This window comes from Macaca nemestrina, chromosome 20, assembly GCF_043159975.1.
Source record: "Macaca nemestrina isolate mMacNem1 chromosome 20, mMacNem.hap1, whole genome shotgun sequence".
In the NCBI taxonomy this organism is placed as follows: Eukaryota; Metazoa; Chordata; class Mammalia; order Primates; family Cercopithecidae; genus Macaca; species Macaca nemestrina.
Window position 1 is genome coordinate 55,282,231 of NC_092144.1, and position 18,885 is coordinate 55,301,115.

Genomic DNA, 18,885 nt, shown 5'->3' on the forward strand with positions numbered 1-18,885 from the left:
TGTTGGTCTGGAACTCCTGACTTTAGGTGACCCACCTGCCTTGGCCTCCCAAAGTGTTGAGATTACAGGCGTGAGCCTCCGTGCCTAGCCAATTCCCTTATTTCTAAAGGTTAGCAGGTTGGTTCACCTCTGAGGTATGGCCCACTTGACCTTAGAAGCGAGCTCGCTGCTAAGCTGGGTTGTGTTTGAGGGGGTGGGGTTTGGAGCTCTGTTGGGTGGTGACCTCAGTCCTGTTTACCCCTGCAGAAGAAAGACCCAGCCCAGTTCCTGCAGGTACATGGCCGAGCTTGCAAGGTGCACCTGGATTCTGCAGTCGCCCTGGCCGCTGAGAGCCCTGTTAATATGTAAGACTCATACGGGAGGCAGGGGAGTGTCTGTGACTGAAGACTGGGAGTCAGAACCGACCTGGGGTGGTGTAGAGTCTGGAGCAGAGACTGAAGTATGGACAGATGTTTGGGGACTCAGAGGCAGGGAAGGCGTGACCCACCTGTGAAGGTGGTAGTCACAGGGTGTAAGAACAATGAGCAGGGGTTGGGGTGGAGGCCCCAGAGTAGCGGTCCTGGTTGGAGGACTTAGAAATGGGTGGAGCCAGGGCCAGAGTCCCCGAGGAAGCAGAGAGTAGGTTGCCAGACCAGGGCTGTCTCAGGGTGCCTGAGGCCCGCCCCTCAAATACCCACTAGGACCTGGTTCAAGTTCCCCACTATTGCTTGGTTCTGAGAAATGGGGTCCTGGTGTCCCCAGGGGCAGTCAGATGACTGGCCCGTTTCAGGTCCCAGGAGCCTGAATGTGGATTCAGGGAGGCTTGCAGCAGAAGGGACTGAGAGCTGGGGGTTGAGGTGAGGGCCATGGCATGGGGACCAAAGCGGGCTGAGGGCCAGGCTTCCAAGCCTCAGCTGGCAGGGAGCAGGCGCTTTGTGTCCTGGGCAGTGTGGACGCTGAGGTTCTTGCTTTCCTGCTCCCCTCCCACTTCAGGATGCCCTGGCAGGGGGACACCAACAACATGATCGACCGATTCGATGTCCGTGCCCACCTGGACCACATCCCCGACTATACCCCCCCACTGCTCACCACCATGTAAGCCGCCTCCCAGAGGGCTGCCAGGCACAGTGTCATACCCAGGAGCCCCTGTTCTTTTCCCAGCTTGCCTGTCACCTTCCTAGGAGCCCCTCCTATTTGGTACCGCCCTGAGCCTGAGGGGGATGCCCCATTTCCCTTCCTGCTGGCTTGGGGTGGGATCCACCCCTTCCCTCTGATTTCAAGGTCTCGCCCTCCCCTAAAGCTCCCCAGAACAGGAGTCGGACGAACGGAAGTGTAACTACGAGCGCTACCGAGGCCTGGTGCAGAACGACTTTGCCGGCAGTGAGTGATCTGCAGGGGGACGAGGGGCGTGGGGTTTGGGGGCCCTGGAGCCTGGAAGACATAAATAAGTTTGGGAAGAAAAGTTTTATCCACATACTTTCTACTAAAGGGTCTTGGGTTCCGGCTCCAGCTCTACGATAGACTCACTTTGCCTGCATCTCTTTCCCCTTCAGGGCCTCCGTCTCTGGATTTGGTGTAGGGGATGTCTGCCGAATTGGTTGTTCCCAGCAGGGTCACGTCCATATACCATGCCTTCTGACTCTGTGGTCCTTTTTTCTTTAAAGAGTAGAGAAAATAGCAAGAATATGTTTTTATTTTTATTTTTAAATTTTAAAAATTTTTATTTATTTATTTATTAGAGGCAGAGTTTCATTCTTGTTGCCCAGGCTAGAGTGCAGTGGTACGATCTCGGCTCACTGCAACCTCTGCCTCCTGGGTTCAAGTGATTCTCCTGCCTCAGCCTCCTAAGTAACTGGGATCACAAGTGCCTGCCATCACCCCCAGCTAATTTTTTGTAGTTTTAGTAGAGACAGGGTTTCACCATCTTGGCCAGGCTGGTCTTGAACTCCTGACTGTGTGATCCACCTACCACGGCCTCCCAAAGTGCTGGGATTACAGGCATGAGCCACCGCGCCTGGCCATCACCCCGTTTTACAGACAAGGATGTCAAGGGGGAACACCCTGTCTAAGGATCTGGGATTCTCCACGTGTCCTTAACCGCTGCTCTCTGCTGATGGAAAGCTCTTAACTCACCTACCAAGAATTAGAGATTCCCTTTCTTGGGGTTCCCTGTGGAGTTAAGGGAAGGATGGAGTTCTCTGCTGGGTTTGTGCCTTACTACCTGGTGGATCTCAGTTTCCTCTTCGAGAAGCGTGGTGGTGGTGATTTTGTCGCATGGGGTGGTTGTGAGAGTTGAGTGAGGTGATGTGTATAAAACCCCAGCACTGAACCTGGCACAGTCAGCCCTCCATGTGGGTCTGCTGGTCTGGTATTTGTTTATTTCTAAGATAGATGCTTTTTTGATTTTCTAAAATCAGAGGCTGCCAAAATTCTAGTGATCACCGAGGCCTTAGAATCAGGGACATGTGGTATAATGGATACTGTTTTTGCCATCATTCCAGGCCACATAGATTCCTGGTGGTAGAGCCAGGGTTTCCTTAGTTTTGCCTCACTCTGCATTTATTCATTCACTTCCACAAACAGTCATTGAGCACATGCGGTGTGGCAGGTGCTACTCTGGGATCAGTGGCATGGTAGGGGAGAGGGCAGCAGCTCTATACTCATGTCAGTGACGCCAGTTGCAAACCAAGATAATGTGACAGACAGTGCACCATTCTCTGAGAAAAATAGGACAGAAGTCCTGGACCAAGGCTGGGGTCAGTGATGTATGGATAGAGGCTCCCTAGGAGGCACGGGTAGGCCACAGGATTCCAGGCCAAGAGCAGCCTGTGCAAAACCCTGTGTCAGCCAGGACTATGGGCACACTGGAGGGGCAAAGAGAAGGCCCGTGTGACCGGAGCAGGGAGAGCGAGGGAGCTTGTGCAAGGCAGGGTCAGCGGGGCCCCTCCTGGGCTTTGGAGACAACAAGTAGAAATGGAGTATCTGCTAGAGCAAGGAAGGGCCGTGCTACATCCTCTTCTGGCCCGCCAGCCCACCCACCTCTTGTTCCAGATAGAAAAACTCAGGCCAGCCGGGCACAGTGACTCATACCTCTAATTCCAGCACTTTGGGAGGTCGAGGTGGTGGATCACCTGAGGTTGGGAGTTCGAGACCAGCCTGACCAACATGGAGAAACCCTATCTATACTAAAAATACAAAATTAGCTGGGTGTGGTGGCACATGCCTGTAATCCCAGCTACTTGGGAGGCTGAGACAGGAGAATCGCTTGAACCCGGAAGGCAGAGGTTGCGGTGAGCAAGATCGCACCATTGCACTCCAGCCTGGGCTACAAGAACGAAACTCCATCTCAAAAAAAATACAGACAAAACTGAGGCCCAGGGAGGGAAGGAAGGAAGGGGACTCACCACCCACGGTCCCACAGCAAGTCAGGCACACATGTCTCACTGCAGGGAAGATCAGGAAGGCTCTGGTACATTGTTGAGTCCTCTAAGCTGGGTGTTAAAACGAGTCATGAAGAGGCTTACAGTGGAGTGACCTGTGCAGTCAGTGGCGTGTGGCGCTCAGGAGCAGGTTTTGGTTCTGAAGGGTCCAGCCAGAGGCCTCCAGAAACAGTTAGAATGGTGGTAGAGTGTCCAAGTACCAGGCTAGGCACTCACTCTGCCTGTGGTCCCATTTTACAGAAAAGGAAACCGAGGCACAGATGTGCTGTCACTTGACCAAGGTCGTGTGTCCAGTGAGTGGTGTGTCCAAGGCTCTGCTGCAGTTGCTTGTGTCCCACCAGACACAGTTTGATTATCTGGAAGTGGCGATTGCCCCAAGGTGCACTGGGGTTGCACCTGTCTTCCTGCTTCACCGCACTCTGATGTTCTCCCACTGAATTCCTAGTGTCCCCAACCCACTCTGACTCGGAGTCTCTTGTTTGCTGCAGTCTCAGAGGAGCAGTGCCTGTACCAGATCTACATTGACGAGTTGTACGGAGGCCTCCAGAGACCCAGTGAAGATGAGAAGAAGAAGTGAGTTGGGGTCTGGGGTGCAGGGGGTTGAGGAGGCAGGAGGGCTGGGAGCCCCAGGCAGGCATGGCCTCTTCCATCCTGTCCACCAGGGTCTCCCCAGAACCAAGGATGGTGTTCAGCACACAGTCAGTGCTCACTTAATAACTGTGTAGAGGAAGAAGCCCTGTCAGGGTACCAGGGCTTGCCGACGGCTCTGCGTTGCATTTTCAGCTTGGGGAGTGGTGGGAGGTGCAGTCCCTGTGGTCAGACAGCTCTGGGTTTGAGTCCTGGCTGTGAGACCCTGCGTGGGAATTCTCTGAGCCTTGCTGTGCTTCCCTGTAAAATGGGGCTGGCAGGGGGCCCCGCTGCCTGGAGTTGGGAGGCATGCAGGAGACAGAGCTTGTGAAGTACCTGTCCTAGCACCTGCCGTGTAGTGAGCTTGCAATCAGCCCTCACTGATGTCACTCTGGAGAGAGGCTTCTCAAAGCTGCATCCCTCAAGGAGTGGCTGGGGAGACCTGAGCCTTATCCTGGAGCAGCTGCCTCTGAGGAGCAGCGGCCAGGCAGTCTCACTTCTCTCTTTTCCACCTCAGTCTGATGAGCACAGGCCCCTACCCTCACACATGCTGTTCCTCTGCAGGGCTTAGCTCTCCTCCAGGCCAGCTGCTGTTGCCCTGGTGCACGGTAGACTGGAGCCCTGGCTCGGGACTGGGCGGCTCCCTCAGTGACACCTTCCCTCCTGCTCCCCCTGACTGCTTGCCGCCTTCCTCCACTGGGAGGGGTCCCATGGGACTGTCCTGGATGCTTCTTGGAGACTTCAGCCCTCGTCCACAGCCCCAGCCTCAGGGTCCTGCTCAGGCCCCTCAGGCACTGCTCTGTTCAGGGCAAAGCTGGGGCACCTGACTGCTCAGGAGGACTCTGGGCTGTGCCCTCGTGGGACTTACGGTCTGGCGGGAGACAGACCTTCCCCAACAGAGATGACCCAAGGAAGGCAGGGCTGGGGAGCTCAGGACAGTGCCGACCCACCATAGGTGCCAGTCAAGGACTTCTTGGCAGGTGGGGCCCTGGAGCTGAGATGTGGAGGAAGAGGGAGGAGCTGGGTGTGGGCAGGAGCAGAGGGACCTAGGCCGAGGGACAGCCTGAGGGGAGGGGGCCGTGGCACTCGAGAAGCTGGTGTGTGGGGCCAGCCTGGGGCCCTCCTCTCCGCCAGGCGCGGCCCTGGCTCAGCGGCTCCCCTTTCCAGGCTGGCAGAGAAGAAGGCTTCCATCGGTTATACCTACGAGGACAGCACGGTGGCTGAGGTGGAGAAGGCGGCAGAAAAGCCAGAGGAGGAGGAGTCAGCAGCCGAGGAGGACAGCAACTCGGATGAAGATGAGGTCATCCCCGACATCGGTGGGGTCCCCTCTCTGCCCTCCCCACCCACAGTCCCTGGGCATCGTTTCTGTGTCTCGTCCCTCACCCTCTGTGGGGCACCCCGTGCTTACGAGCTGTGTCGCTCTCCCTCCCCCGCCCCAGGGCACGCCAGCCTCCTGCCACCCCTGTCTCACTCATCTCTCGTTTCTAGGGTGCTGTTTCTACGATCTTTTCCCCTCCTAGGTGTTGGCTCCATTCTTGTCCACTTGGGCCGGCCTCTCTGTGCCTCTGCCCCTCTCTCCTGCTCTCTTCCCTCCTCTGGAAAACAAGTGTTCATCCTCTTACAGAGCCAGCCCCCATCCTCCAGGCATCTGTTCACCCTCCCCCTCTCTGCCATTCACCTCCCCTCTGGATTCCCACTGATCAAACCACCCCCGAGTCTCTCCGCTTTACTCATCCTGGCTCTCACTCCAGCAGCCGGCTCTTTTTATTTTTTTATGTATTATTTATTTTTTTGGGATGGAGTTCTGCTCTGTCACCCCGGCTGGAATGCAGTGGTGTGTTCTTGGCTCACTGTGACCTCCACCTCCTGGGTTCAAGCGATTCTCCTGCCTCAGCTTCCCAAGTAGTTGGGACTACAGGCACATGCCACCATGCCCAGCTAATTTTTGTACTTTTAGTAGAGACAGGGTTTCGCTACATTGGTCAGGCTGGTCTTGAACTCCTGACCTCATGATCCACTTGCCTCAGCCACCCAAAGTGCTGGGATTACAGGCATGAGCCACTGCACTCAGACAGCAGCCGGCTCTTTATTCACACTTTCCCACACATTGACCTCCGCCCAGCCCTCCTTCTGCTGGCTCATCACACGCCCTGCTTCCAAACACCTGTGACCTGTACCCTGCCTGCCACCCACCATGATCTTCAGCCGCCATCTGTCTGACCCTATTCAGTCCTCCCTCCCACGTCAACCCCGCCACACGTCTCATCCATTCCTCCCTCCCTCCATCCACCTTCCTTCCCTGCCTCTATTCCATTCATCCCTCCATCCCTCCTGCCCTCCAGCCCTCCCTGCATCCCTTCATCCGTCCCTCCACCCATTCATCCATCTTTCCCTTCTTCTTTCCCTCCCTCCGTTCATCTGCCCCTTCCAAGCCCCGTCCCCCAGCTGCCTCTGTCCACCGTGTGTTGCGCTCACCTCTGGCCAAGCCCTGTGCGAGCCTAGGGGATGCCAAGATGAGCCATACTTGATGCCATCCCTTCCTGAAGAGTGCTTCAGTCTGGCAGGCGCCCTATCACCCCCACCTCCTGGAGCACTGCCCCTTCTCCCCTGTCCTCTCGCTCGGCCGTGGCTCCTGACAGCCTTTCTCTTGGTGCAGACGTGGAGGTGGACGTGGATGAACTGAACCAGGAGCAGGTGGCAGATCTCAACAAACAGGCCACGACTTATGGCATGGCCGACGGCGACTTCGTCAGGTGAGGCCTGCCTGCTGACACTCCTCCCCATTCTGTGGGCCCCACCCTGGCATCTCACTGTTACTCCCCATACTGACAGCCATCCTGTTTGTGAGCATTTGTGTGCCTGACCCTGGGCCCAGGACTTTACACATGCAGGTCCCTGAGCCTATGGTGGTCGTGGCCCCACTTCATCTGTGCAGGAACAGGCTGCACCCAAATCACCCAGCCTGCCCTACTTAGTGTGACCTGGGGCGAATCTGACTCTTTGAAGCTCAGGGGATTCCTAGGCTGGGGGACAGCACCCTCTAGTGGAGAGGCCTCATTCCCTGGTCATTTATTCTGGCAGTTGCTGGTTGTACCTCTACCCTGAGCCATACCCCCTGCTGAGCTCATAAGACCACACAGAATGGTCCCAGCTCACTGGGCAGTGAACCCGAAGCAGAGCCTGAGCACGGCACCCTCTGCCCAGGCCCTTTGTGGCTCCCACCTCCCTCAGGCACATCCAGTGTCCTCACCATGGCTGAAAGGTCTTACCCATCTGGTCCTCTTGACTGCCCCCATCCCCCCTGCCCAGCCTCCATGGCCTCCTTGCTCCTCAAGTGCAGAGGCCTGGCCCAGCACCTGGGCCAGTCTGTCTGCTGTTCGCTTCGGGCGTCTGCAGCTTGCTCCCCCAGGTTTCTCTCTAGATACCCCGTTCTGTGTGGCTTCCCTGAGCTTCCTCTTGAAAAATGCAGCTTCCTCTGCCTTTGCTCTAACATCTAATGGACCATGCGTTTTATTCCCTTGCTCATTGTCTTCTCCCCTAGAATGTAAGCCCGTGCAGGTGAGGATTTCTGGTTTTTTTTTTTTTTTTTTTTTTTTTTTTTTTTTTTTTTTTTTTGAGACGGAGTCTCGCTCTGTCGCCCAGGCTGGAGTGCACTGGCCGGATCTCAGCTCACTGCAAGCTCCGCCTCCCGGGTTTACGCCATTCTCCTGCCTCAGCCTCCCGAGTAGCTGGGACTACAGGCGCCCGCCACCTCGCCCGGCTAAGTTTTTGTATTTTTTTTAGTAGAGACAGGGTTTCACCGTGTCAGCCAGGATGGTCTCGATCTCCTGACCTCGTGATCCGCCCGTCTCGGCCTCCCAAAGTGCTGGGATTACAGGCTTGAGCCACCGCGCCCAGCCGATTTCTGGTTTTTTTAGTGCTGAGTTCTGGATGCCTAAGATAGGACCTGGCACACAGAGGGTGCTTAATAAGTGGCACTGAATGAAAGACACCTCAGGCTGGTGTGGGGTGACTCGGGTCCCTCACTTTCTCTGATGACTCAGCCTGTGTCCTCCATGTCCTGTGGCGTGCCCCCTCCTCCACCCTAATTCTCACCCCCCTCTATAGGATGCTCCGGAAAGATAAGGAGGAGGCAGAGGCCATCAAGCACGCCAAGGCCCTTGAGGAGGAGAAGGCCATGTACTCGGTGAGGTCTGGGCTAGAGTGGAAGGCGACAGGGTTGTGTCACAGGGAGGGCACCCCGTCACCAGTCTGGCACCCACCCTACTCCAGGGACGCCGCTCTCGACGCCAGCGGAGAGAGTTTCGGGAGAAGCGGCTGAGGGGTCGCAAGATCAGCCCACCCAGGTAGGGCTTCTCCCTGAACCCCCACCCTGCTGGCATCTGGGGGAGGGGAGCGGGGGCTTAGGGCCTGAGAAGGCTCTTTGGAGGCAGGCATTTGACTTGAGGAAAGAGTCTTTCTAGTGGGGCGATGCATGGCCTGCGTGAAGGTTTAGAGGTAGGAACGGCCTTGAGGGCCATGTGGACTCCTTTCCTTGCCAGCCGCTCCCCTCACCCTGCTGGACTGGGGGCCCTTGCCAGACTCCCAGGAGCCCATGTACAGGCGGCATTAGGCTGTCACCAGGGCGGCGGAGGAATAGAGGGCACAGGCTTTGCCCTGGACTCTCACTCAGTTCTGCTGCTTAGCTGTTTCCTGTGTTGGAGTTTGGACAAGTGACTTCCTGAACCCTCTGAGCTTCAGTTTCTTCCTTTGGAAAATGAAGCATTATCACCTACCATGAGAGAGGGCTGGGGCAGTCCCCACAGGGAGGTCTTGGGACAGGTTTGGATGAGGCAGTCTGGCTTGGAGCAGAGAGCCCAGCCTGGGTCAGGAGGCCTTGAGGAGAGGCCCGGTGCAAACCCATGCCTCTTTTTGCCACATCTCTTAAAGGAGAGTGATTGAGAGTTCCTGTAAGGCTTAAACGACTTGTAGGTTCAGGGGTTGGTGTGCGAAATATTCCTTAAAGAATAGCACCAGTTGGCACTGCTGTCAGTGGTGGCACAGAGGCACATAGAGGGTAGTGCAGGAAAGCCCAGGCTGGGTGGCTATAGGGCCTGGGTGTGGATCCCCGTTTCCTCCTTTATGAGCTGCATGATGCTGGACAAGTGAATTCACCTCTCTGGGCTTCAGTTTCCTCAGCTGTGATAGTCTTTTCTCTTCTTTTTTTTTTTCCAGAGACAGGGTCTTGTTCCGTCACCCAGGCTGGAGTGCAGTGGTGCAATCACGACTTACTGCAGCCTCAAATTCCTAGGCTCAGGCGAGCCTCCTACCTCAGTCTCCTTAGTAGCTGAGATTACTGGCATGCATCACCACTCCCAGCTAATTAAAATAAAATATGCTTTGTAGAGATGGGGTCTTGCTGTGTTGCCCAGGCTGGTCTCAAACTCCTGGGTTCAAGTGATCCTCCCACTTCAGCCTCTCAAAGTGCTGGGATTACAGGTGTGAGCCACCGCACCCAGCCTGTTTTTGTCTTATCATCATCATCATTGGTAAACCCAGACCCAGTGAGAGCCAGAGACGAGGATTGGGAGGAGGGATGCTTTCATTCTAGGGTCAGGAGGCCAAGCGGAACCAGGGTTGCTGAAGTCCAAGTTCCTCAGAGTCGTCATGGGTCTAGGACATTGTGGGGTGGGGCCTAAGTTCATGCTTTGGACAGATCTGAGGTGGGGGTGGGTGGAGGAATCAAGGGAAGGCCCCCAACCTGGTCAGCAGCCCCCTCACTGTGCCAGGTGCCTAGCTTTGGGTCCTCAGGTTGGGGGACTTATGCCAAATTCATGCCCACTGAGATCTTAAGCCCCAACTTGTCCCACCCCATTCTTCTCTCTAGCTATGCCCGCCGAGACAGCCCCACCTATGACCCCTATAAGCGGTAAGTTCCTCCGGAGGACCAGGGAGTAGCAGACAGGGAGCTCCCTGATGGGGACAGGGGTGCTGAGGAGGGGATGGGAGGTTCACCGTACTAGGCCACCCCAAGACCACAGACTGCATGATATGTTCTGGGTCTAAATCATTTTTGTGTTTTCCAGATCACTGTCTTGTTTTCCCAGTTTTAAATAAAATTTTGCTTTTTTTTTTTTTTTTTTGAGATGGAGTCTCGCTCTGTCACCCAGGCTGGAGTGCAGTGGCCCGATCTCGACTCACTGCAAGCTCCGCCTCCCGGGTTCACACCATTCTCTGGGACTACAGGTGCCCGCCACCAGGCCCAGCTAATTTTTTGTACTTTTAGTAGAGATGGGGTTTTACCGTGTTGTTAGCCAGGATGGTCTCGATCTCCTGACCTCGTGATCTGCCCGCCTCGGCCTCCCAAAGTACTGGGATTACAGGCGTGAGCCCCACGCCCGGCCAATAAAATTTTCTTTATATTTTGAAGCTTCTTTATTTTATTTTTCTGATTTATTTATGTATTTATTTTTAATTTTTTTTTTTTTTGAGACGGAATCTTGCTCTGTCACCCAGGCTAGAGTGCAGTGGTGCGAACTCGGCTCACTGCAAGCTCCGCCTCCTGGGTTTATGCCATTCTCCTGCCTCAGCCTCCCAAGTAGCTGGGACTACAGGCGCCTGCCACCTCGCCCGGCTAGTTTTTTGTATTTTTTAGTAGAGATGGGGTTTCACCGTGTTAGCCAGGATGGTCTCGCTCTCCTGACCTCGTGATCCGCCCGTCTCGGCCTCCCAAAGTGCTGGGATTACAGGCTTGAGCCACCGTGCCCAGCCCTATTTTTCTGATTTAAATACAACGCAGTCTTATGGTAAAAAATGATCAAATATGGCAAAACAGTGTGACTGAGAAATCAAGTCACTTTAATCTCAATTTCCAGAAGTGGCCAGTGGGAAATAACGGGCACTCAGTAGCACCGCTGGGCACACGTGCTTGTCTCGTGGGTGAAAGAGTGATTGGAGCAGGGATTTTGAGAGGGACCAAGCTCAGTGTGATCCCAGTCCCCCTCATCCAAGCTCTATAGCTCTCTGAAGCCCAGTTCCCTCTTTGGAATGGGGGTGGGAATGGGATCTTCCTCATGGGGCTGTGGGTCGAGATTAGATAAGGTGTGAATGGCTTCTGGGGAAATAAAAGGTGTAGGTTAGTGCTCCATACATGGGAGTGTTGGATATCAGGTACCTTCTTTTTATTTTTAAAATTTTATGTATTAAAAAACTTTTTTTTTTTTTTCCTTAAAAAAAAATTGAGATAGGGTCTGACCAGGCTGGTTTTGAACTCCTGGTCTCAAGCAGTCCTCCCACCTGGGCTTCCCAAAGTGCTGGGATTACAGGCGTGAGCCACCACACCTGGCCACTTTTTTTATTTTACTAAAATGGAATTGCACCACACTCAGTGTTTTAGAACTCGCTTTTTCCTCCCAGATATCCATGTTTCTTTTGAGTAAAACTTTTCTGTGGTTTGTGCAGAGATCTGCTTATCTTTTTTTTTGGGGGGGGGGCCAGAGTCTCGCTGTGTTGCCCAGGCTGGTGGGCAGTAGTGTGATCTGGACTCACTGCAACCTCTGCCTCCCAGGTTCAAGCAGTTATCGTGCCCTCAGCCTCCTGAGTAGCTGGAATTACAGGTGCGTGCCACCATGCCCAGCTAATTTTTTTGTGTTTTTTGTAGAGACGGGGTTTCACCTTGTTGGCCAGGCTGGTCTCAAACTCCTGGTCTCAAGTGATCCGCCTGCCTGGGCCTCCGAGAGTGCTGGGATTACAGGTGTGAGCCACCACGCCCGGCCTGCTCATCCATTTTTCATAGCCACATAAAATCAGAGCAGTTGTCTGTCATTGTCCTTCCTGGTTATTTAGCAAAGGCTGCATGGTTGTGAGTCAAGTCCTTGTCCAGAGCTGGGTCTTCAGTGCCCTCCAGGCTCCATCCACCCGCCTGGCTTCCCGGGTCGCTCTGGCCCGCGCTGGCGCTGCTGTTGCTCTGCTGTGTGTGCTGTTCCCGGAGAGGCTCCGGGAACCTGGGCTAGTGAGCCTCCTCCTCCCTACCCGTAGGTCACCCTCAGAGTCCAGCTCGGAGTCCCGCTCCCGCTCCCGCTCCCCAACCCCGGGCCGCGAGGAGAAGATCACGTTCATCACCAGTTTTGGAGGCAGCGATGAGGAGGCAGCCGCAGCTGCTGCTGCCGCAGCCGCATCAGGGGTCGCCACAGGGAAGCCCCCCGCACCTCCCCAGCCTGGCGGCCCCGCCCCAGGACGTAATGCCAGCGCCCGGTCGGTAACGCTCACGCCGCCCGCCCTACGCCCCGGTCACCATGGGGGGGACCCGGGGCAGAGGGGGGCCGCGGCTCAGGCCCGCGCTGACCGGCCCTCCGTGCCCCGCCTGCAGCCGCCGCTCCTCCTCCTCCTCCTCCTCCTCTTCCGCCTCGAGGACCTCCAGCTCCCGCTCCAGCTCTCGCTCCAGCTCCCGCTCACGCCGTGGCGGGGGCTACTACCGTTCCGGCCGCCATGCGCGCTCCCGGTCCCGCTCCTGGTCCCGCTCCCGTTCCCGCTCCCGGCGCTACTCCCGGTCCCGTAGCCGTGGCCGCCGGCACTCAGGTGGGGGCTCCCGAGACGGACACCGCTACTCCCGCTCGCCCGCCCGACGTGGTGGTTACGGGCCCCGGCGCAGAAGCAGGTATGTGCGCCTGGGCGTGGGCGGGAGAGGCTGGGGGGCGCAGGCTTCGAACTTGGGGAGAAGGTGCTCAGAGGGAGGAAACCTGGCCACCTGGCTCAGAGAACACCCCATCTGAGGTGACAGGCACAGGCCACTGCTCTTCGGCAGGAAGCCCTTGGTTGGAAAGGGCAAGGCATGGGTGTTTGCGTACGCATTGTGGTGGCAGTGGAGGTGGATCCCAGCCCGTTTTCCACAGCAGGGTATGGAGAGGAGACTGCATATCTCTCCCTCCTCAGGAGACTGTCTTTGCTGTCAGGGGTTCCAGGTGGAGGGGAATAGAAGCGCATGGACGCTCCAGGGTATTCTGTAGCTTGAAGGGACGGGTCCGGGTCTTGGGGGCTGGGAAACCCCTTGGTGGGGGTGCGTTCCTGTGTGGCCAGGAGCTGATGGGGAAGCGGGTGGAAAAAATCAAGACAGCTCATTGGCCTGGCGCGGTGGCTCACACCTGTAATCCCAGCACTTCGGGAGGCTGAGGCAGACAGATCTCCTGAGCTCAGGAGTTCGAGACCACCCTGGGCAACATGGTGAAAACCCGTCTCTTCTAAAATACAAAAAATTAGGCCAGGCGCGGTGTTTCACGCCTGTAATCCCAGAACTTTGAACCCAGGAAGCAGAGTTTGCAATGAGCTGAGATCATGCTATTGCACTTCAGCCTGGTGACAGAGTGAGACTCCGTCTCAAAAAAAAAAAAAAAAATAGCTGGGCATGGTGGCGTGCGCCTGTAGTCCCAGCTATGTAGGAGGCTGAGGCACAAGAATTGCTTGAACCCCGCAAGCGGAGGTTGCAGTGAACTAAGATTGTGCCACTGCACCCCAACTTGGGCTACAGAATGAGACTGCGTCTCAAGGCAAAAAAAAAAGACATTTCATTTTGGAGAACACACGATAAGAGGCCAGCTCTAGGGATGGTTTAGAAAATAAAAGTCACCTGGAGACTGGTCCACCCCCTTCCGGTCTCCTTGCCTGTTGGGGTCAGGACTGCTCTTGGAAGGGCAGCGACGCTGGGTCGGTGGGAGCATAGCCTGCAGGGCACCTGCCCAAGTGTAGAGTCCCTGGGCCTCTGCTTCTGTAAAATTGCAATAATAGCATCCGCTTCTCTGGGCTGTTAGAGGTGTAACAGGTAAACCCATGTAAGGTGTTTAGGACAGGGCTGGTGCTGTCTAAGTGCCGTTAATATCGTCAGCATCATTACTTGCATTATTGTAGCACTGATCACCATGTCAGCTGCCTGTAGGGTCTGACAGGTAAAGTAGAGGGGCCAGGTAGAGATCCTGCTGACCTGGCAAGCACGTGTTCCCTCCAGTGGGGGCGTTGATCGCTCAGCAGCAGGTCTAGTGTCACCTAGTCTTTCTAGTTCTCAGGAGAAGTTGAGGGTCTGGATTTTTAGAGGATAGCTCTTGTTTTCTTTCCTTTGTTTTGAGACAGAGTCTCGCTGTGTCACCCAGGCTGGAGTGCAGTGGCGTGATCTTGGCTCACTGCAACCTCCACCTCTTGGGTTCAAGTGATTCTCCTGCCGCAGCCTCCCAAGTAGCTGGAATTACAGGCGCACACCACCACGCCCGGCTAATTTTTGTATTTCTAGTAGAGACTGGGTTTCACTATGTTGGCCGGGCTGGTCTTGAACTCCTGACCTTGTGATCCACCCACCTTGGCCTCCCAAAGTGCTGGGATTACAGGCGTGAGCCACCGCGCCTGGCCCTTGTTTTCTTAATAATGACAACAAATTTTAATTTTATAAAAATTTCATTCAAAAATTAGCCGGGCATGGTGGTGCACGTCTGTAATCTCAGCTGCTCGGGAGGCTGAGGCAGGAGAATTGCTTGAACCCAGGAGGCGGAAGTTGCGGTGAGCCGAGCTGTTGCACCACTGCACTCTAGCCTGGGTGACAGACTCCATCTCAAAAAAAAAAAAAAAAAAAGCCCAAGCAGAGTTAGTGTGTGGCCATGAATTGGCTTCCGGGTCATATATTCCTTGTAGCTTACCCAGAGCAATGACAGGAGAAAGACTTGGAGGGCAGGTGGGACCTGGGCACATCTTGCATGCCAGCCTGAGAGTGTCTGGAGCAGGGAGAGGATGGGGTTCCACATCCCCAGATTGGAACTTGTGGGTCTGTGCTGAGAATGGTGGAGGACAAGGGATGGTCCCCACTGCTGTCAAGACCCTGGACACAAGCAGGATGAGGAGGTTGGTGAGGGTGTAGATGAGGTCACCGTGGAACACCATTGTGCCTGAGCTGGACACGGCTCATAAAGGGGGAGCCAGCCATCCCTCCCAGAGCTCCCCTCCCGAGAAGTTGGCAAGTGGGTATCTAGTGAGGAAGAGGTGACACGGGCCAGGCAGGGCTCATGATGGCAGGACTGCCCTTAGGCTGAGTGTATCTAGAACACTATCTCTGTAGCCAGAGGGAGGCCAGAGTGCCGCTTCAGGACATTTCTGAGAGAGAGTAGCAGGAGAGGAGAGTCAAGCTCGTCACCCCGGGCCTTGCAGGAAGGAGGACTGTGGATCTGAAGCCAGGGTGGGGTGCGGTTGGGGTCCCTGGAGCCTCACAGTCCTCCTTCCGCCCTGCTGCATCCCCAGGAGCCGCTCCCACTCAGGGGACCGCTACAGGCGGGGTGGCCGGGGCCCCAGGCACCACAGCAGTAGCCGCAGCCGCAGCAGCTGGTCCCTCAGTCCGTCCCGCAGTCGCAGCCTGACTCACAGCTGCAGCCACAGCCCCAGCCCCAGCCAGAGCCGTAGCCGCAGCCGCAGCCGCAGCCGCAGCCAGAGCCCCTCGCCATCACCCGCAAGAGAGAAGCTGACCAGGCCGGCCGCGTCCCCTGCTGTGGGCGAGAAGCTGAAAAAGTGAGCAGGGCGGGTCTGGAGGAAGAGGGCTGCCAACCTCAGGTGGGGAGGGCGAATGTCACTGTTTTGTTTTTGGGGAAACAGCCCTACCCCAGGAGGTCTGGGGGCCGGGGTATGGCCCTGGCCTGGGGGGGTGGATTTCAGGGGGACACAGCCCTGGCCTGGGGGGTCTGAGGAGGACACACCAAATCCTAGAGGATCTGCACAGTCAGAACCTTGTCCTTGATGAGGGTCAGAAGGGAACAGGGCCTGGTCTTACAGGTTCTGTGGGGTCTGAGAGGGACATGGTTGCACCCTGCGGCCTCAGAAGGCCCATGCCTTGGCCACCTGATCTGAGGGCAGTGCTGAGGCTGGGGTCAGAGGTGGCAGCTGTCCTTTCCCCCTCCCAACCATGTCCTCTGGCCCTGCCCCCACCCAGGACCGAACCTGCCGCTGGTAAAGAGACAGGAGCTGCCAAAGTCAGTAAGAATTTGGAACTCGCCCGTCTAATTCCCGTCAGCAGCAGTGCCCAAGAGCTGGGCCTGGTGGGCCTGCAGGGGGGCCCGGGTGGGCTGGGAGATCCAGCCCCAGGGACTGGGAGGGGAACGGGGGAAGGGTCTGCCCCCATGAGAACCATATCCCTCTTCCCTCCTCACTGTACACTGGGGCTCCATCTGTCACTGAGCCTCTGGGAGCTTCAGGGCTGTCCACAGCCTGCCCCTCCTCCCCATGTCGTTCCCCCCCCCCCCGCCCCAAAAGCCCCAGGCTCTTGGCTGAGGTGGGTTGTGGGAGCTCTGGGACACCCACCCCCTCTCCCACCTCTTCTCCCCCCTCCCCAGCCCAAGCTGACGCCTCAGGAGAAGCTGAAACTGAGGATGCAGAAGGCGCTGAACAGGCAGTGTATGTTCTGCCCCGTCCCTCCAGGGTTTCACAGCTCTTCCCCTTGGCAGTGGGAGCACGAGACCCAGCACCACCTTGGGAGGCCTGGCCCTTCCCTGGAGAGTCTGTGCAGGCGTGGAGGTGCTCTGGGGAGGAGTGGGTTTGCATCAGTTCCGCTGCCGCCATGCTGAGGCCTTTGCAGTCAGGTTGACCTGTCTGAGCTCAGCTTCCTCGTTTTAGAGAGTGGGGCTCTTGCCGGGCGCGGTGGGCTCACGCCTGTAATCCCAGCACTTTGGGAGGCCAAGGTGGGTGGATCACAAAGTCAGGAGATCAAGACCATCCTGGCTAACACGGTGAAACCCCGTCTCTACTAAAAATACAAAAAATTAGCCAGGCATGGTGGTGGGCTCCTGTAATCCCAGCTACTGGGGAGGATGAGGCAGGAAAATGGTGTGAACCCGGGAGGCGGATCTTGCAGTGAGCTGAGATCGCAGCCTGGGCGACAGAGGGAGACTCCATCTCAAAAAAAAAAAAGAGAGCGGGGCTCTTAAGGGCACCCCTCAGCCACCGTGTATCTTCCTCCCTACAGTCAAGGCGGATAAGAAGGCGGCACAGGAGAAGATGATCCAGCAGGAGCATGAGCGGCAGGTGAAGTGGGGAAGGGAGGGCTGGGGTGGTGGGTGGGTGCTGGCCTGGCCACGTCCTCATAGCCCTGTCTGCTGCAGGAGCGGGAAGACGAGCTTCGAGCCATGGCCCGCAAGATCCGGATGAAGTAAGACCTTGCCCCTCCCTGTCCCATAGCCACACCTCCTGCTCCTGGGCTTCCTGGCCTTCCCACCACGGGCTCTTGGCTCGAGCCCTGCCCAGCTCCCTGTGGGTGGATGAAAGGCAGAGCCCTGCCTGGCCCTCAGGGCTGTGCCCCACCGCCTCTCTCCTCCTGAATTTCCTCCCTCCATTTCGGCCTGCCTCCCGCCACCGCAACCTCGTCCCAGCTCTTCCAGCCTCCAAGTGCCAGTCACCTTTGCTGTTCTGTTGGCCTGGCAAGCTGTTCCTGATACCCCTTACCCACCCACCCACTGCCATGGGTCTTTCTCCTGTCCCAGCCTGTTTGTTCATCTCCTAAGTGGAGACTGAATCATTGTCCCACCTCACAGGCTGTTGGGGGGATTTGACAAGATCAAGGCCAGGCACGGAGAAGGCACCCAGTAGATGTAGCCATTGGGTTGCCAAGCCTGGCCACTGTGACGGAGACCATTTCAACACTCAGTGTGTGCAGGTGGCCCAGTGCGGCAGGAAACGATGGGACTATCCTGCCTCCCTCTGTCACAAGGCTTTCCTAGGAAGGGGGCTGGGATTCCAGTCAGCTCCGCCAGCTGGGGTCCCTCTGAACCTCGGGCCCCCTTTCCAAGCAGGGATTGGTGGCAGTACCGGCCCCCTTGGTTTATTGTCTTTCTCAGAGTAGGGTGTCGGAAGCACCTGCCCTCCCTGAGTTCAGTGTGTCCAGTGTTCTCGGCCAGATGCTAACGCCATGCCTTTGCAGGGAGCGGGAACGCCGAGAGAAGGAGAGAGAAGAGTGGGAGCGCCAGTACAGCCGGCAGAGTCGCTCACCCTCCCCCCGATACAGTGAGTGTCCCCACCTGGCTGGAGGGCTCTGGGGCTTTAAAGAAAAGTGTCAAGCAGGGTTACAAAAAAAAATAGTTCCACATTAGCCTTCCAGAAATGAAAGCTCTTAAGACACACACGCGTACACATACATTGCTTTAGTCACAAGGTGATTGCAGAAATTAGAAGTGCTCATTCCGGCATGGGCTGGTGAGGGGCACAAATCGCAGCCACTGGACTCTCTGGAAATGTCCCCTCATTTGGAGACAACCCCTGAAGTTCAGTTTTGAGGACCTCACCCCAGGTCAAGGAAGAGGCCCTGACCCTGGATGTTTGCTCGCTCTTCATCTGCTCTTTTCTTTCCAGGTCGAGAATACAGCTCTTCTCGAAGGTAAGGAAGCCCATGACCCTCCACTTTCTGGGAAGTGACACTTGTCCTTTGATGGGAGGTCCTGGCTCTCATTCCTCCAGCCTCACCCTGTACCCACCTCTAGTTGGAGGGGCTGGTCTCATCCCTTGGGGAACATCCCTTCCTCTACAGACAAGTGCCCCGGTCACTGAAGCCTCCATGGCCCCAGCTGTGTTGATGTGTGTACACCCCATTCTCACGGCCCCTCCCTTTCTCTTTCCAGGCGCTCAAGGTCCCGATCCCGAAGCCCCCATTACCGACATTAGGCAGAAGAGGGAGGGGTGGGGAGGACAAGGGGGTGGGGTAAGGGGCTTAAGCTGTGATGCTGCTGGTTTTATCTCTAGTGAAATAAAGTCAAAAGTTATTTAATTCCCGTCACCTGCCTCAGTGTCATCTGTGTGGTTGGTGCAGGGCTCTCCCACCCCAGGGCCCACTGGCCAGCAGAGCCAGCTGGGA

At 56.4% G+C, this 18,885-nt stretch overlaps 1 protein-coding gene across 4 annotated transcripts in view; it reads left to right on the forward strand.

Annotated features, from left to right (window-relative positions):
* CLASR (CLK4 associating serine/arginine rich protein) overlaps positions 1 to 18,808 on the forward strand; it is a 32,082-nt gene extending 13,274 nt beyond the window's left edge. For 2 of the 4 annotated variants that reach the window (XM_011735918.2, XM_011735919.3), the window contains exons 3-21: positions 247 to 344; positions 973 to 1,074; positions 1,280 to 1,359; positions 3,908 to 3,992; positions 5,214 to 5,362; positions 6,703 to 6,799; positions 8,154 to 8,232; positions 8,319 to 8,392; positions 9,913 to 9,954; positions 12,063 to 12,278; positions 12,394 to 12,681; positions 15,297 to 15,560; positions 15,979 to 16,084; positions 16,379 to 16,439; positions 17,008 to 17,066; positions 17,144 to 17,190; positions 17,959 to 18,041; positions 18,387 to 18,411; positions 18,653 to 18,733. In XM_011735918.2, coding sequence (XP_011734220.2) covers positions 247 to 344; positions 973 to 1,074; positions 1,280 to 1,359; positions 3,908 to 3,992; positions 5,214 to 5,362; positions 6,703 to 6,799; positions 8,154 to 8,232; positions 8,319 to 8,392; positions 9,913 to 9,954; positions 12,063 to 12,278; positions 12,394 to 12,681; positions 15,297 to 15,560; positions 15,979 to 16,084; positions 16,379 to 16,439; positions 17,008 to 17,066; positions 17,144 to 17,190; positions 17,959 to 18,041; positions 18,387 to 18,411; positions 18,653 to 18,695 — 1,998 coding nt within the window. In that variant the 3' untranslated portion in view covers positions 18,696 to 18,733. Of the gene's footprint in view, positions 1 to 246; positions 345 to 972; positions 1,075 to 1,279; positions 1,360 to 3,907; positions 3,993 to 5,213; positions 5,363 to 6,702; positions 6,800 to 8,153; positions 8,233 to 8,318; positions 8,393 to 9,912; positions 9,955 to 12,062; positions 12,279 to 12,393; positions 12,682 to 15,296; positions 15,561 to 15,978; positions 16,085 to 16,378; positions 16,440 to 17,007; positions 17,067 to 17,143; positions 17,191 to 17,958; positions 18,042 to 18,386; positions 18,412 to 18,652 lie in introns of all 4 variants that reach the window. The other 2 variants (XR_985355.2, XM_011735920.2) reach the window with 2 other exon arrangements.
* The last annotated feature ends 77 nt before the right edge of the window (positions 18,809 to 18,885 follow it).